At 44.7% G+C, this 17925-nt stretch overlaps 1 protein-coding gene across 8 annotated transcripts in view; it reads right to left on the minus strand.

The window, feature by feature from the left end:
• Positions 1 to 1755: 1755 nt before the first annotated feature.
• The window catches only part of rbpms (RNA binding protein, mRNA processing factor), an 18023-nt gene continuing 1853 nt past the window's right edge, over positions 1756 to 17925 (minus strand). Inside the window, exons 4-9 of one of the 8 annotated variants that reach the window (XR_014605203.1) lie at positions 17281 to 17343; positions 15827 to 15977; positions 12164 to 12282; positions 4418 to 4487; positions 4142 to 4283; positions 1756 to 3493 (exon numbers count right to left, since the gene is read on the minus strand). Coding sequence is in view for 3 of the 8 variants with exons in the window: in XM_084107444.1 (XP_083963570.1) it covers positions 4425 to 4487; positions 12164 to 12282; positions 15827 to 15977; positions 17281 to 17343 (396 nt within the window). In the remaining 5 variants the exon portion in view is untranslated. Of the gene's footprint in view, positions 3494 to 4126; positions 4284 to 4394; positions 4488 to 12163; positions 12283 to 15826; positions 15978 to 17280; positions 17344 to 17925 lie in introns of all 8 variants that reach the window. The other 7 variants (XR_014605204.1, XR_014605205.1, XR_014605206.1 and 4 more) reach the window with 7 other exon arrangements.

The raw sequence follows: 17925 nt of genomic DNA on the forward strand, positions 1-17925 counted from the left end.
TGCTATACTGAGATGAGTAAAAACCAACTGAAACACATTGAAATAAAATGTCTTTGTATAAGCAACGTATTAAACTGCAAATTAACAATATTTGTTAAGCTAATATATCATAAAAATTATATGTTACAGACGAAATATGAATGTTTAGACAAGATTTTGTTGATTAATTTTGGATAGATTATAAAGTGTTTACTGTAAAATGACTATACTGTCACATCAAATAACCTTTTGTTCGCCAATTTCTGCTCGTATGTTAAATATATAGTATGGGATGTTTTGTCGGAAATAAAGTAGGTATATTGAATTATCAACTAAGATATTAGTGTTTGTTCCAATATTCAAACTAATGAATCCTTAACTTTGAAATACGTATGATAAAATGTTTATTTTTTACAAAGAAAGATTACACTTGAAATATTGTTAAAATTGTAATTGTTGATTTACATGTGAAAACTTTTTAATAAAATAGCAAAACATATATTTACAAAGTAGATGTAAGCAACATCCTAATAGGTCAATATAAGCCTTCTCATTAAATTATTTATTATTGTTTTTTATTAGTGACACATTTGGGGAGAGGATATATTCCAAAACTTTCTGAAGATACAGTATGAGAATTAACTGCATAGTTACTAGAAATGTTTACCTTGGATATTATACAATTTGCATGCATTCAAAATAAGTCCTCACATTCTTTACCTGTGGCTCAGTGACACACCTGAATGAAAGGCTCATTATGCAGCTCATTATGCAGCTCATTATGCAGGTCATTGTCTTCTCAGATGTGAATCACAGCATTATTCATGATCATTCACGCCCTCACACATATTGCCTTTCCAAACAAAACTCTAGGCGACAAAATGCATTATTCAAAAGTCTTCTGGACACATATTTAGTATGTGTTTTGTGGCCTTATTTCAGAAACTTTAATTTTTAGTTTTTTCAATAACCATGCATAAACATTATTCTATCAAAAATACAAACATGTACATACATGTTTCTCACATATTATGCTAGCCCTGTTTGTGCTAAATAGTGTAATGACACCTTTTCCTTTAATATGTTTATAAGCAACTGAAAAAAAAGCACAAATGTCAGGGCATGTCAAAACATCTCAAGGACCCCAAAAACACCTCAGAGGGTTAAGTGGTTTTAATGGTTTTATCAAGAAACTGTCCATATTAGTGCAGAATCATAGGAATGATAAATATGATCAAAAAGGAACATAAAATATGTTATGTGATGTTTAGATACAGCAGGCAACTAAATTTTGCCCAAAAGAACCTGTGAGTTTTTTTTGTAAAGTTCACCTTCCAGCCTTTAAAATCAGAGGCATGCATTTTAATTCACATGAAGAAAAGTACAGTGGAAAATGGCTACTATTTTCAGTCAAAAGGACTGTATGAATCTCAGTGTACAAACTCAACAGATACAAAACGACAAGATGTTCAGAGTTACAAGACACACACACACACTCACTCAAACACACACTCACAACACACTGTTTCGTATTGTTGGATCTGCGTTGTTTTACAAAATCTTGTTTTATTTTGAAATCATCTTTGTCTTCCTTGGAAAAGCATTACACACACACACACACACACACACACACACACACACACACACACACACAGTAAAAGTGTTTTGATTGTCTAATCCAAGCACATACAAAGTGTTTCTATTATTAGAACATCTGAGTGAGACTGGTTCTCTGACTATATTTAGACATTAAATAAGTCTCTTAGACTTTTCAAATACTTCTCACAATGTTTTTATTTATTTAATGATTTAAGTGCTAATAAAAGTTCAATAAGACATTCATAGCCATTAAAAAACATTCTGATACATTTAAGAAACAACAATTACATTAAAATGTCACTGAAAACATTTTACTTCATTCATTATAAAAATACTTAATTTGCTTCTTAAGAATAAAAAGAATATGCAGTATAATTTCTAAAAATGTCTAAATACCAAAATGACTTTTTGGTCATGCATCAACCAATCAGAACTTACAGTAATTAATGATTAAACTAATGATAACAGCATTATAAATAATCATGAATCATAAACTTCACAAGCAATAGGGCAAGAGGAAAGGAGAGGGGAGGAGAAAAGAAGAGAAAAGAGGAGAGGAGAGGAGAGGAGAGGAGAGGAGAAAAGAAGAGAAAAGAGGAGAGGAGAGGAGAAAAGAAGAGAGGAGAAAAGAGGAGAGGAGAAAAGAGGAGAAAAGAAGAGAGGAGAAAAGAGGAGAGGAGAGGAGAAAAGAGGAGATGAGAGGAGAGGAGAAAAGAGGAGAAAAGAGGAGAGGAGAGGAGAAAAGAGGAGAAAAGAAGAGAGGAGAAAAGAGGAGAGGAGAAAAGAGGAGAAAAAAGGAGAGGAGAAAAGAGTATAGGATATGAGAGGAGAGGAGAAAAGAGGAGAGGAGAAAAGAGGAGAGGAAAAAAGAGGAGAGGAGATGAGAAAAGAGGAGAGGAGAAAAGAGGAGAGGTGAGGAGAGGAGATGAGAGGAGAGGAGAAAAGAGGAGAAAAGAGGAGAGGAGAGGAGAAAAGAGGAGAAAAGAAGAGAGGAGAAAAGAGGAGAAAAAAGGAGAGGAGAAAAGAGTATAGGATATGAGAGGAGAGGAGAAAAGAGGAGAGGAGAAAAGAGGAGAGGTGAGGAGAGGAGAAAAGAGGAGAGGAGAAAAGAGGAGAGGTGAGGAGAGGAGAAAAGAGGAGAGGAGATGAGAAAAGAGGAGAGGAGAAAAGAGGAGAGGAGAGGAGAGGAGAGGAGAGGAGAAAAGAGGAGAGGAGAGAAGAGGAGATGAGAAAAGAGGACAGGAGAGAAGAAGAGAGGAGAGAAGAAGAGAGGAGAGGAGAGGAGAGGAGAGGAGAAAAGAGGACAGGAGAGAAGAAGAGAGGAGAAAAGAGGAGAAAAGAGGAGAGGAGAGGAGAAAAGAGGAGGAGAGGAGAGGAGAAAAGAGGAGAGGAGAGGAGAGGAGAAAAGAGGAGAGGAGAGAAGAGGACAGGAGAGAAGAAGAGAGGAGAGAAGAAGAGAGGTGAGGAGAGGGGAGGAGAGGAGAGGAGAGGAGAGGAGAGAAGAAGAGAGGAGAGAAGAAGAGAGGTGAGGAGAGGAGAGGAGAGGAGAGGAGAGGGGAGGAGAGGGGAGGAGAGGGGAGGAGAGGAGAGGAGAGGAGAGGAGAAAAGAGGACAGGAGAGAAGAAGAGAGGAGAAGAGAGGAGAAAAGAGGACAGGAGATGAGAGGAGAGGAGAGGAGAGGAGAAAAGAGGAGGAGAGGAGAGGAGAGGAGAGGAGAGGAGAAAAGAGGAGAGGAGAGGAGGAGAGGAGAGGAGAGAAGAGGAGAGGAGAAAAAAGGAGAAGAGAAGAGAAGAGAAGAGAAGAGAAGAGAAGAGAAGAGAAGAGAAGAGAAGAGAAGAGAAGAGAAGAGAAGAGAAGAGAAGAGGGTGAGGTTTGTTCTTGTGGAGCTTGTGATTGTCCTGGTTCACAGCAGAAGCTACAATATCAAAAACAGAGAGTAAAGAGTATAAATGACCCGTAACAGACGACAGGTCATGTGTTTATACAAATCAAGTACTTGTAATTTGACTCCATCATTCACCAAACAAGCACATGATTAATACTTAAAACATTAGAATGCCATTAAAAACAGGCTAGGAGAAACAGTTTTTATGTTATTGATAAAGATGAATTTCTTCAGGAACATGTTCCTTTGCTCTTTACTGTACGTTTGTTCAAGATTATTCTTGTCACATCAAGTAGATAAGAGTTTCATCAAAAGTACAAATACAAATTTATAACATTATGTTATTGGTAATTTTAGTCATTTAATTTATAATTATTACCAGATTTTCATATCAGTAGTAATGAAGCACTGATGATGCGTCTGTGTTAGTGAATATAAGTGCTCTTATATTTGTGTATAATGACACTGAATTTAATTTCATGACCTTGTTTCTGTGCATCAGTCCAAACTCTTCCTTCACATAATATAATAATTTACACTCAAATCAATATTCCACATCCATGTGTTTATTTATCTGGCGTGTAGCTGTGTAATAAACGCCTCTGATGTGTGTCTGGGTTTTATTTTGTGGCAATGAGCGACTGACTGAACATTATCACTTACATAACAGATACTCACTTCTTGTTTCAGACTGACGTAGCTGTATCTGGCAGAAGAGAAAGAGAGAAAGATCAGGAACTCGTCTATCGCGTCACACCTGCAGACTGACAAACAGTGATGAAGGGCTTCAGTCAGCTCCTCATGAAGATAATCGTTTTCTCTGTGATTGTGTTAAAATAGTTCAGATCAAATGAAACAAGGACCAAATAGTCAATGAATCGCTCTAATAATATTTAGATTAGTCAAGTATCAAGATGATGCAGTGCCTTACGTGTGAATGTGTGTTAAACTCACATATGCGTCAACAGAATTGTCGGCTCTTCCAGCCCTGATTGGTTGCGTCGGCAGTCGGCAGCCAGCGAATCTGACAAACAAAACTCCAGTCAGAACATCTGTATGATCATTTACATTCATGTGTACAGTAGATCACTAGCTCTAGAGACAGAGGCATACTCATTTGCAGAACTCTCTAACTCTACAGTTAACCAGGTTAGGGTTAGGAGTTAGTACTGGCTGCAGATAAAGTCCTTCTTGTTGGTGATTTCAATATACATGTAGATAACGAAAAAGATGCATTGGGATTGGCATTTAAAGACATTCTGAACTCTATTGGAGTTAGACAACACGTGTCAGGACCTACTCATTGTCGTAATCATACTCTAGATCTAATATTATCACACGGAATAAATGTTGATGGCGCTGAAATTCTGCAGCAGAGCGATGACATCACAGATCATTATCTAGTCTCGTGTAAACTTCATCTAGCGAAGGCTGCAAAGCCGACTCAGTGTTACAAATATGTTAGACCCATCACTTCTGCCACTAAAGATTGCTTTATTAATAAACTTCCTGATCAGTTTCATCTCATCAGCATCCCAGATAGCTTAGAAGAACTCGATATTGCGACAGAAAGTATTGACTTACACTTACACATTGCAAGGACTCTTAAGGACTGTTTTATGGTATGGGACCAATGGACTAAAGCTACTATGTTATATTGTGTTGTTCTAAGGTCCTTGAAAATACACTTCATTTATTCACTTTATTTCTGTTGTCGTCTCATCTTTTAAAACACTTCAAAAACTCTCACAGTTTAGTCTGGCCCCAATTTTATTCATGTAACTAAACCGATTAGACCGATTGTTACAACGGATGATAGAAGATGGAGTTCAGTAAAGGAATCCTTGAGGTAGGTATTCACGGGTAGGTATCAGAGTCTGTAAGTGTACGTAAGGACGAGACCAGACAAGGAAGTGAAGGAGAAGTGCCTCTTTATAGTGTGTGCTGTTGATGATGTGCAGGTGCAGTGAATCAGAATTCCGGGGAGAGTGAATGAGTGGGCGGAGCGTGCTGATCTGGTGACTCCGTGACAGTACCCTTCTCCACAGGCGGCTCCTGACGGCTGGATAGAACGACGACGACGGGGTCTACCTCGACCCCTGGGAGCCGTTCTATCTGGGTGTTCAGTATGGTATTGTGTGAGGAGCGCGGGATCAAGAATGTTATGACGAGCTACCCAGGAGCGCTCCTCGGGACCGTAATCCTCCCAGTTAATGAGGTACTCCAGCCTAGGACCTCGTCATTGCGAGTCTAGGATAGCTCGGACCCGGTAGATGGCTTCTTCTTCTGTGATGTTGGGAGGAGAAGGTACCTCATCGCCACCAGATTCTGTGGGAGGAGAAAACATGGGTTCAGAGTGAGGTTTAAGGAGTGACATGTGGAAAGATGGTGAGATTCTGAAGTGAGGTGGAAAGTTTAGCCTGTAGGTGACCTCATTGAGCTGCTTCTGTACAGTGAATGGACCTATGTACCGGAGACTCAGCTTATGGCAAGGCAGGCAGAGATGGATGTCCCGTGTTGAGAGCCACACCTTGTAGCCTGGTTGGTAACGAGGGGTAGATGTTCTGCGGGTGTACGCTTGTCTCTTGTGTCTCCGCACTGCCTGTTGGAGATGCACATGAGCTGAGTCCCATACCCTCTCGCTCTGCTCGAACCAGTGGTTGACAGCTGGAACCTCCGAGGGCTCACCCGACCAGGGGAATAATGGAGGTTGGTATCCCAGGATACATTGGAAAGGGGTGAGCCCTGTGGTGGATTGTCGTAAGGAGTTCTGGGCGTACTCTGCCCATGGGAGGAATTGGCTCCAGCTGTCCTGGTTCTGATGGCAGTAGGACCTCAGGCATCTCCCGATTTCCTGGATCTTCCACTCAGTCTGGCCATTAGTTTGAGGATGGTAACCGGAGGAGAGACTTACGGATACTCAGAGGAGCTTGAAGAAGGCCTGCCAGACCCAAGAGATAAATTGGGGACTCTGGTCCGATACAATGTCTTTGGGAACCGAAGTGACAGAAAACGTTCTGGAATAATGCTTCGGCCGCTTCGCAATCCCTTGAGGGGAATCAATTTACATGCCTTTGAGAAGCGATCCACAATGACGAATATACAGGTGTGGTTAGTTGATGGTGGAAGATCAGTCATAAAGTCGATGCCCAGATGTGACCATGGACGATGTGGAATAGGCAGGGGAACCAGCTTTCCTTCAGGAAGTTTCCAGGGAGTGTTGGTAACGGCACATACTGAGCATCCCTTAATGTACCGGGAGATATCCTGAGTCATGGTGGGCCAACCAGTAGCGTTGACGTAGGAGCGAAAGGGTATGTCGGCTACCTGGGTGTCCAGAGCCCAGAGATGTATGAGCTGAGTCCAGAGGGGGCAGGCGATAAGTTGGTGGAACGTAGAGGAGCCCTTCTGGACCTCCCGGTGGAGCAGGGTTTGAGCGAGTAGTCTGGGTAATTTGCTCATTGATGGTCCATTGGATAGGACTGACGATGATGGCAGGATGGAGAATAGGTTCGGGAGAATAATCTTCAGGATCAGGTTGATGAAGACGTGATAAGGCATCAGCCCTACGGTTCTTATCCCCAGGTCTATATGAGATGGTGAAATCGAACCTGTGGAGCCAGTGTCTCCACTCCTCCAGCGCTAGCTTGATGGCGAGCAGCTGACTGGGTTGAGGACAGAGACTTGGACCGGCCCTTGAGGGAGAAGGTCAGAGGTGAACAGAGTAGGCTATAGTTGTGAATAAACCGTCTGAAGAAGTTTGCGAATCCTAGGAAGCGCTGGAGCTCCTTGATGGTAGTGGGTTCAGGCCAGTTCCGGATGGTATCCACCGATGGTATGCACGGCCTCAAGCCTCCGTTATTTTTAGCCACGAAGAAGAAGCTTGAAGCGGCAGGGGATGTAGATGGTCTGATGAATCGTTGTTGAAGTGCCTCCTGGATATGCTCCTCCATGCCCTTCTGCTCCGGGATGGACAGTGGATATACTCTGCCTTTGGGTAGAGTAGCCCTAGGAAGTAGGTTGACTGTAGGAAGACTGTCCCATGGCCGATGTGGTGGAAGTTGGGATGCCAACCGCTTACTGAAGACATCCTGGAACGCCCGGTATTCCGGAGGAATCTCCACCTTGTGATCCATCTCCGGGCTCTCAACGGTGGTAGAATTGAGTGAGAGTGATGGTGGTTCCGGAGTGGTGAGTGAAAAAGAACGAGGCTTTGAAGATTTTTGAACAGAGGAGAGACAGGATTGGAAACAGGTATCACTCCTCTGCAATACTTCCCCAGTGTTCCAGTTGATATGTGGTTGATGTTGTGACATCCACGGGCGTCCCAGGATGAGGTCTGCAGTGGATCCTTTCAGCACCATGAACGTCACTCTTCAGTATGCAGGCATCCAATGCAGAGTGTCAGTGTGGGAGAGAAGTACCGGATACGACCACGACCCAGCGGTTTCCCTTGGGTGGTGTGAATCCTCAAATCCTGAGAGCAGCGCATCTTATGGACATTCAGTTTTTGGAGAAGTTGGGTGGAGATGAAGTCGATGAGAGCTTGTGCTGAGACACAAATTAAGTTAGGACAGTTGTTCGGGATAAAGAGTTTATTTGAGGTGGAAGTTGGATAGTACTCACTGCTGGGTGTGGTGGTCGAACTGGACTGACAGTGATGACATGACCCTCTCTCCCACAATAAAGACACAGTTGATGGAGAATTCTTCTCTGACACTCCGCATGCATTAGGTGTAAGGAGTCTACCTGCATGGGTTCAGGTGCTGGAAGGACGACAGATGGTGCAGAGGCTGGAGGATACACAGCGGGGTTCAGGAGAGAGCAAGCGGTGAGATGTTGAGCGACTCGGATGGTCTTTTGGATGAAGTTCTCAAGACCCATCGCGTCATCATAAACTACCATCAGTTGACGGATATCGGTGTTGAGTCCTTGTCGGAAAGCGGTGAGCAATGCAGTCTCATTCCAGCCACTAGCAGCTAGAGTGCGGAACTGGAGAGCGTAGGTGCTGACAGAATTAGTGGCTTGGTGTAAGTTGAATAATTGGTTGTGAACAGATAGTTCCGAGGCGGTTTGTCCAAGCACTTCTTTAAAGTGACTGAAGAAAGCTGAGATTGAAGTGACGACTGGGGCATTGGATTGCCACAGTGATTGAGCCCACTGTAGGGCGCGTCCAGACAGCAGAGAGATGACAAATGCTACCCTGGCGTGATCGGTGGTGAACTGGTGAGACTGCAATTCAAAATACAGGAGCACTGTAGCAGAAACCTGCTGCAATCCTCTGCCTCTCCGGAGAATGGCGCAGGTCGGGATTTTCGGGGAGAGTTCCGGGGAGAGTGAATGATTGGGCGGAGCATGCTGATCTGGTGACTCCGTGACAGTGGTTGTATCTCTCTATTAGTGTTACTCAATCTTAGTGCTACATTTGATACCATCGACCACAACATTCTTTTAAAAAGACTCAAATTATTTTGGCATTAGTGGAATTGCATTTGCATGGTTCAAATCATACTTACTTATCTGACCATTATCAGTTTGTAGCAGTAAATGAAGAGATGTCATATCGATCAAAAGTTCAGTATGGTGTACCACAAGGCTCAGTACTAGGACCATTGCTGTTCACACTGTACATGCTACCCTTGGGAGATATCATTAGGAAGCATGGCATTAGTTTTCACTGTTATGCTGAAGATACTCAGCTGTACATTTCCTGGCGCTCCGACAAAACTAATTCACAAAATTAACAAAATGCATAGCTGATATACAAATTTGGATGACTAGTAATTTCCTACTACTTAATTCTGGAAAAACAAAAACAAACAGAGATTCTAATTATTGGGCAAAATCCTCCACATGCAATAACCTAGAATACTGTCTAACACTTGATGGATGTTCTGTCAAAGTCTTCGACTTTGAAAAGCCATGTTTCTAGCATCTGTAAAAAGAATATCTAAATCAACTGCTGGCGGTAGATCATTTTCCTATTTAGCACCTAAACTCTGGAACAGTCTTCCTAACATTGTCCGGGAAGCAGACACACTCTGTCAGTTTAAATCTAGACTAAAAACGCATCTAAATGCTTTTGACACTTGATTAAGCAGAAAACCTTTCCAATAATAAAAAATGCCTTGGCTATGTATCTTTCAACCATTCATCTTCATACCGCATATCCATTTCTTGAATACATTCATACCTCAAGACTACTGAGTGTTTATAATAATTAGTATATAACTATATTACTACTGCTGCGCTCTGATTAGCTTTTAAATGCACACGTGTGTTGCACTGCAGGTGCAGGTGTGTGTTACCTGAGCGTACAGTGATGAGCTGTAGGCAGGTGTGTGTTACCTGAGCGTGCAGTGATGAGCTGTAGGCAGGTGTGTGTTACCTGAGCGTGCAGTGATGAGCTGTAGGCAGATGTGTGTTACCTGAGCGTGCAGTGATGAGCTGTAGGCAGGTGTGTGTTACCTGAGCGTGCAGTGATGAGCTGTAGGCAGGTGTGTGTTACCTGAGCGTGCAGTGATGAGCTGTAGGCAGGTGTGTGTTACCTGAGCGTGCAGTGATGAGCTGTAGGCAGGTGTGTGTTACCTGAGCGTGCAGTGATGAGCTGTAGGCAGGTGTGTGTTACCTGAGCATGCAGTGATGAGCTGTAGGCAGGTGTGTGTTACCTGAGCATGCAGTGATGAGCTGTAGGCAAATGTGTGTTACCTGAGCATGCAGTGAGGAGCTGTAGGCAGGTGTGTGTAACCTGAGCGTGCAGTGATGAGCTGTAGGCAGATGTGTGTTACCTGAGCATGCAGTGATGAGCTGTAGGCAGGTGTGTGTTACCTGAGCATGCAGTGATGAGCTGTAGGCAAATGTGTGTTACCTGAGCATGCAGTGAGGAGCTGTAGGCAGGTGTGTGTAACCTGAGCGTGCAGTGATGAGCTGTAGGCAGATGTGTGTAACCTGAGCGTGCAGTGATGAGCTGTAGGCAGATGTGTGTTACCTGAGCATGCAGTGATGAGCTGTAGGCAGGTGTGTGTAACCTGAGAGTGCAGTGATGAGCTGTAGGCAGGTGTGTGTTACCTGAGCGTGCAGTGATGAGCTGTAGGCAGATGTGTGTTACTTGAGCGTGCAGTGATGAGCTGTAGGCAGATGTGTGTAACCTGAGCATGCAGTGATGAGCTGTAGGCAGGTGTGTGTTACCTGAGCGTGCAGTGATGAGCTGTAGGCAGGTGTGTGTTACCTGAGCGTGCAGTGATGAGCTGTAGGCAGGTGTGTGTAACCTGAGAGTGCAGTGATGAGCTGTAGGCAGATGTGTTACCTGAGCATGCAGTGACGAGCTGTAGGCAGATGTGTGTTACTTGAGCGTGCAGTGATGAGCTGTAGGCAGATGTGTGTAACCTGAGCATGCAGTGATGAGCTGTAGGCAGGTGTGTGTTACCTGAGCGTGCAGTGATGAGCTGTAGGCAGGTGTGTTACCTGAGCATGCAGTGACGAGCTGTAGGCAGATGTGTGTTACTTGAGCGTGCAGTGATGAGCTGTAGGCAGATGTGTGTAACCTGAGCATGCAGTGATGAGCTGTAGGCAGGTGTGTGTTACCTGAGCGTGCAGTGATGAGCTGTAGGCAGGTGTGTGTTACCTGAGCGTGCAGTGATGAGCTGTAGGCAGGTGTGTGTAACCTGAGCGTGCAGTGATGAGCTGTAGGCAGGTGTGTGTAACCTGAGCGTGCAGTGATGAGCTGTAGGCAGGTGTGTGTTACCTGAGCGTGCAGTGATGAGCTGTAGGCAGGTGTGTGTTACCTGAGCGTGCAGTGATGAGCTGTAGGCAGGTGTGTGTTACCTGAGCGTGCAGTGATGAGCTGTAGGCAGGTGTGTGTTACCTGAGCGTGCAGTGATGAGCTGTAGGCAGGTGTGTGTAACCTGAGCGTGCAGTGATGAGCTGTAGGCAGGTGTGTGTAACCTGAGCGTGCAGTGATGAGCTGTAGGCAGGTGTGTGTTACCTGAGCGTGCAGTGATGAGCTGTAGGCAGGTGTGTGTAACCTGAGCGTGCAGTGACGAGCTGCAGGCAGGTGTGTGTTACCTGAGTGTGCAGTGACGAGCTGTAGGCAGATGTGTGTTACCTGAGCATGCAGTGATGAGCTATAGGCAGATGTGTGTTACCTGAGCGTGCAGTGATGAGCTGTAGGCAGCTGTGTGTAACCTGAGCGTGCAGTGATGAGCTGTAGGCAGGTGTGTGTTACCTGAGCGTGCAGTGATGAGCTGTAGGCAGATGTGTGTAACCTGAGCGTGCAGTGATGAGCTGTAGGCAGGTGTGTGTAACCTGAGCGTGCAGTGATGAGCTGTAGGCAGGTGTGTGTTATCTGAGCGTGCAGTGATGAGCTGTAGGCAGATGTGTGTTACCTGAGCTTGCAGTGATGAGCTGTAGGCAGATGTGTGTTACCTGAGCTTGCAGTGATGAGCTGTAGGCAGATGTGTGTTACCTGAGCTTGCAGTGATGAGCTGTAGGCAGTTGTGTGTAACCTGAGCGTGCAGTGATGAGCTGTAGGCAGGTGTGTGTAACCTGAGCGTGCAGTGATGAGCTGTAGGCAGGTGTTACCTGAGCATGCAGTGATGAGCTGTAGGCAGATGTGTGTTACCTGAGCATGCAGTGATGAGCTGTAGGCAGGTGTGTGTTACCTGAGCGTGCAGTGATGAGCTGTAGGCAGGTGTGTGTTACCTGAGCGTGCAGTGATGAGCTGTAGGCATACGCAGCAGGTGGCAGTTCAGCGGGGTACAGCGGGTATGATGCCCACACATCAGGACTGCTTGGAAACAGTGCAGGCACTGTGAAGTCATCTAAACAACAACAGGAATAGCATGAGTTTACAGGAGAAGAGTCTAAGGGCCCTATCTTGCACCCAGCGCAATTGACTTTGTACACCGACGCATGTATCATTCCTATTTTGCACCCGACGCACAGCAGACTTTTCCTTCCACAGACGCACGTCGGTAAATTAGGGAATGAACTTGCGCTTCCGGGGGCGGTTCAGCGAAAAGAGGAGGCGTGTTCCGGCGCAAACGTTCCTGGTGCTATTTTGCAGTTCCAGAAAACAATTCCGCCATAGACCAGGAAAAACCTCGTCTAAAGTCAGTGGCGCGTTATTCAGATGCCATTTTAAAGGCGCATGCTTGGCTATAATGTAGCGTTTGCACAACTCACACACACTTTGCTTCTCTCATCTACACAGACGCAGCAGTTCTCATTTTTGCAAAGCATACATAATTACAATGAAAAATATTCCACACGAGGGAAATCATTGTGGTGTCCATGAAGATGTGAAAAAATAGGCATAAATCTAGCTTACACATTTACCCAAATTATCATACGCCTGTTTAAACCGAAGCTAATTTGGGTGTGTTTATCCATCCCCAATGTCACTTCTCTGTGTTTTACGGCCCTGACGAGAACGTCGGTCTCCTCGGCTGTGAACCGCTCCTGGCGCGCCTGGCAAATCCACCGTTATAATAGCAATCCGCCATGGAACAAGCGTGCCTGCTTTTAAAGGGAATGCGAGATGACGCTCGGATTGGTTTATTGCACATTACACACAAACCACACCTATGAGTAATGAAGCGACTTCAGACCAACCCATTTTAGATTTGCGTCGGGCACAAGAGTCATTTATCCCGAGATGGTCCTCACTGCAGAACATGAAATCCAGGGGGATTAACCCTAACCCTAACCCTAACCCCACCTTACATATACCTAAACCTACCCATCTCCACCCCCTGATCCCTAAACCCACCCCTAAACCTACCCATCTCTACCCCTAAACCTACCAATCTCCATCCCTTAGATGTGGATCCAACCCCACCCCTTGGATCTTGTGGACTGCATTGAGGTGCTACTGTTTATCCCACCGGTATAATAGCAACAGCGCCCGAGATCCGCCCACAAAGTTACTTGCGTTTCGCTTTGATACTTGCATTTCAGATCGTTAAAATAGGGCCCTATGTGTATGCGTTCAATTGATACACTGCAGAAGATGTTCATGGACTACGATGGAAACACATTTACCGAATAAATCGCACATCTCAAATGTTGCTTTGGTGGTTCTGAAACGCCTGAGCCAAAGTCTGTCATCAGAATTAATAGTTTTAATTCCCTCCCAGAAGCATCTCAAACGATTGGTTTCCCAAACACCAGCATCCGAATGCAAGTGAACATGATAGAGTTTATTGTGTTTCATCTACACAGTAATTTTTATCACAGATATTTTGCATCAATTTCTCAGGAAGTGATGATTTTGTTCTCTTGAACACATGGAATGGAAACGCTGTTTTATCCGCAAATGTTTTATACGACATTCCAATTTTGCACACAATTTAAATGTGCAACTTTGTACGGACTTTGTTCGCAGCTTTCTCACTGGATTATTACAATTAATGGCAAAAATGAATGTTTGGAAATGTAAACTGATATTTCCTACTGACACACTACAGCAAAAAGATATAAATAACTGGTTTAAAACCATTTTGTTGGGTGAAAATACTAACGTGCCTAAGACTTTTGTAGTACTGTATATAAGTCGGCGCTGGATGCCATATTGTCAGAATATTTCTCCTTCAAACGCTCTTCGCTGACTCTGAAGAAGATAAGAGATAAGAAGCCTTTCTGCTCGCCGTGAGAACAAGCCTCATTAGTGGATTAACAGGGTTTCAGTTGCAGGTGACCTGGCGCTTCTCCTCTCCAGCTATCTGGAGACCTAATAAGAGCTAATTACACTCTTAAAAGAGCAAATTCAGCGGCTCGTCCAGGACTCCCCTGCTTCCCTCGGACAAGCACACAAAGTGTATCTCTTGCCTGGGCCACGCATGCATTCACAAAGAATTGCCTCGCTGCTCTTCCGATTCCACTCCTCACACTCCCGTTTTCTTCCCCTCAAGAGCCAAGATGGGAAGAAGCAGCCGTGGATCCGAGCATTCAGGCTGCAGGGAGCTCATGACCCCATGCCTCACTCTACCCACAGCGAGAGGACTCTCCAGTGCTCTTCAACCGCGATGACCAGCACCCCTCATCTGGTGCACGCGGCTTAGTCTCTTCAAGCAGATTAGAGAAGGATTTTGACGACACCCCATCACTGGCCACTTCTGATGTGGGGAAGTGGTCCAACCCAGTGGAGGACTCCGCTACCCCACTGTCTAAAGAGGCAGGTGATACCAGGCCGTGGTTGGGCTCGGAACTGGTCCATGTCCTATCCAAGGCCGTAGAAGAGCTGGGCTTAGAGTGCTCGGCCCCAGAGGAGCCACAGGCCCCTGCCAGCAACCAGCCCGTTCTTACCAGAAGTTCTTGAAGAACAAACTAAGTCGTGGAGCACCCCTACTCAGTGTGCGTTCACTACTGCACTTCGTCTGGCCTCACCTCTGTTGACAGTGTGGAGTAGAAGGGGCACATAAAGCTTCCCCCATTAGAGTCCGTCACCGCGCACCTCTGCCCTCACCGGCTCTCGGATGGAAGACCAAAGCTGCTCACCCTTCTAAGCCGTGCAGAGCCACATCGGGTCTGGGAGCCAGAGCCTACACAGCAAACATCAGCTGGAAGGAACAACCTAATTGTGAAGTTCCATCCTGGGATCTATCCACAGTCCTCAGCTGTTGTTGTGCTTCTGAGGGGCTGCCAGTCATGAAGCAGAGACAATCTAATTGGATAGTGGACACAATAGTGCTGGCCTCCAGTGTCGTAATGGCCTCCTCCTGGGTGTGGTCAAGTAGGTTGTCCATTGGTGACATCTGTGCAGTGGCTCGCCATACACCTAAACATTCCTGCTCTTCAAGCACGGATTTTGTCTGTTTAAAACTAGCCCATGGCCCCTTAAGGGTCCAGTCAGATTAGGGAATCGATAATTTTGACCCATACAATGTATTGTTGGCTATGGCCACAAAATATACCCATGCGATTTGAGACTGGTTTTGTGGTCCAGGATAACATATATATGTTCCTGATATAAGCCTAACAAGGGCCCTGTTCCCAAGTGCCCTCAGGCTGGGCTCACAGGACAGTAGCATGGCGCTATTGGATTGCGTTCCCCATGGCATCAGAAACTGACGCAATGTGAGAGAACCGTATCAAAAAGGGACCATTTCAGTAACTAATGTAACCTCGGGTCCCTAAGATAACGGGAATGAGCATTGCTAGCAGTACTAATACGCTCACTCACTAGTTGATGCTCGCCGCTCCTCAGTTCGGCCACTCCTATTCTGACGATATGGTATCCAGCGCAGACTTATATAGGCCGTCGGCTCCACCTAAAATGCCATGTGTCTGTGGAGGTACGTCTGTGGAGGTTACGTCCTCATTTAGACAGAAAGACGTATGTGTGTGTGTGTGTGATTTACTCACAGGGGTCTCGGCTGACACAGGGCGGTCCAGGACTGTGTCGGGATGGAGGAGGGTTTGGGATTCCCACTAGTTTGTTTTTGGCCATCTTGGTATTGGCTTTGGCAAACTCCAGCCGTAAAGTCTGGGGAATATCCGGGTCAAAGCGAACTCCCTGAAAAGCAGGACTCAAACATCATTACAGCAAACATGTCTTCCTCTTGCTGAAATCAGTCTCATCCTCACACCACACAACTCAAATGATATGTGCTTTATTCATCTCATTTCTACAGCAGGGTTTCTCAGACGGTGGGTCTCAGTACAAGTGAGCTTGTGGAGATCTCATGTCAGGTTTCAGGGTTTTTTTTATACGCTTTCACAATAAACACTGTTTCAGAGCAGCTTTGAATACTGGGTTACTGTGTCGTATTATGCATCAATTACTATGATAGAAAATGCATTATTTTGCAGGATTAGTCCATAATTCTTTTATTATTCCTATTCCCACCTTTGAGCAAGCCAGAGGAAACTGTGGCAAAGAACAAAACAAAAAAATATTTTGGTGTTACAGGATGGAAAAACAGACAATGTTGGCAGGCCAGTTCTCCTTTAGTATATAGTCTAAATATAAAGTCAACATTAGCCTGCTGTTGCTATATAGTTTGGACTGTTGAAATTGGTGAGATTCTCAGATGAGGCAGACGCAGGTTAGATCTGGTGTTACGATGGTCAATTGGTACAGGTTGATTGTAGTCTCACTGTGCTTGCTTATTAAAAACCGTCGCTAATCAGTAAAAATAATACATCGGTTGACCTCTAATGCAACTTTACTCCAGAAACACTGAACTAATGAGATTAAGTGTATTAAACTACTGTTTGCTTCAGTTTTCAGTCCAGCTATCTGTGTGACATGACGTGAATCGTTTATCGGTAATTATCGAGACTTCACATCAAATTTAGACCAAACTCACACGTCAAGATCTGTAATCAAACACTAATCATATTAATTACAATTCAGTTAAAGAAAGTAAGTAACCCATACAAAGACATGGGAAACAACATAATACAAATGCAAAACAAAGCCATTTTAATGTGTGTGTGTGTGTGTGTGTGTGTGTGTGTGTGTGTGTCTGTGTGTGCATCTAATTTCAAGATTTATTAACTGCAGCGCTCAAATCCGCTCAAGGTCAGTCTCTCCAGTTTCACACTGAGATTAAAACCAAATCCTGGATCAATGAAAACAAGAGAGACACAGAACGAGAGGCAGACGAACTCTTTAATCTTTGGATTGACTCGTTTCAGTGTGTCCTGTCAGATGATTGCTCGAGTTCCCACAACTGCAGCTTCGTGAGCTCAGATCCGCAGCGTTCTCCTTCAGGAACGTGATCGTGTGTGAGTGTGTCTTCTGTCGAAACCACACCAGGAGCCTTTGGTCTTTTTTTAGCGATGTCATGTTTAGATGATAGAGTTAAACTTACGTTCAGGGCGATCTTAGCAGCCTCCGCTTCTGAGCGACTGTCAAAACTTACAAACCCCACCGGCTGCAGAAAACACAGAGAAATCAAGGCAAGCAAAAGAAGAAGCTCTTCAAACTGCAGAGAGTCTCTAATGACTGGGACATGAAGACGACCGAGAGACTGTTAGCATGAAATGACACTGAAAGCACGTTATGTATTGTAATGTGGCATATTTCCCAGTGAAATGATGTTCAAGAAAATTCTGCCAGGAGTTGATCTGGTCACGGTGAACAGATGTGATGCAGTGAAGTGTGTGTTTCTGATCTGGATGGGATTTCGCAGTCGATTTTAGAGACTTTGAAGGAATTAAAGTGGATGTGGAAGGAGATCAGGACCAGCAATAAATGAACACTAATGACGGACAGAGAAACACTGCAGAAGCACAAGTCAGAGCCTGCCTGACACACACACACACACACACACAGAGATAAACAGAAACATACGGAAATGACTTGTAAATTCACCACAAAAACACAGTTTCTCTATCGGTTTGGTCCTTCCACTGACTTCCAAGTTTTGTGATCCTTACACTCACTCACACAAACCTTCTGCCTTTCTACATTCTCATAAGACATTATTATATTATATATCTAAGTTTGTTTTATA

The sequence above is a fragment of the Abramis brama genome (assembly GCF_963993115.1).
Source record: "Abramis brama genome assembly, chromosome: 3".
Taxonomy (NCBI): Eukaryota; Metazoa; Chordata; class Actinopteri; order Cypriniformes; family Leuciscidae; genus Abramis; species Abramis brama.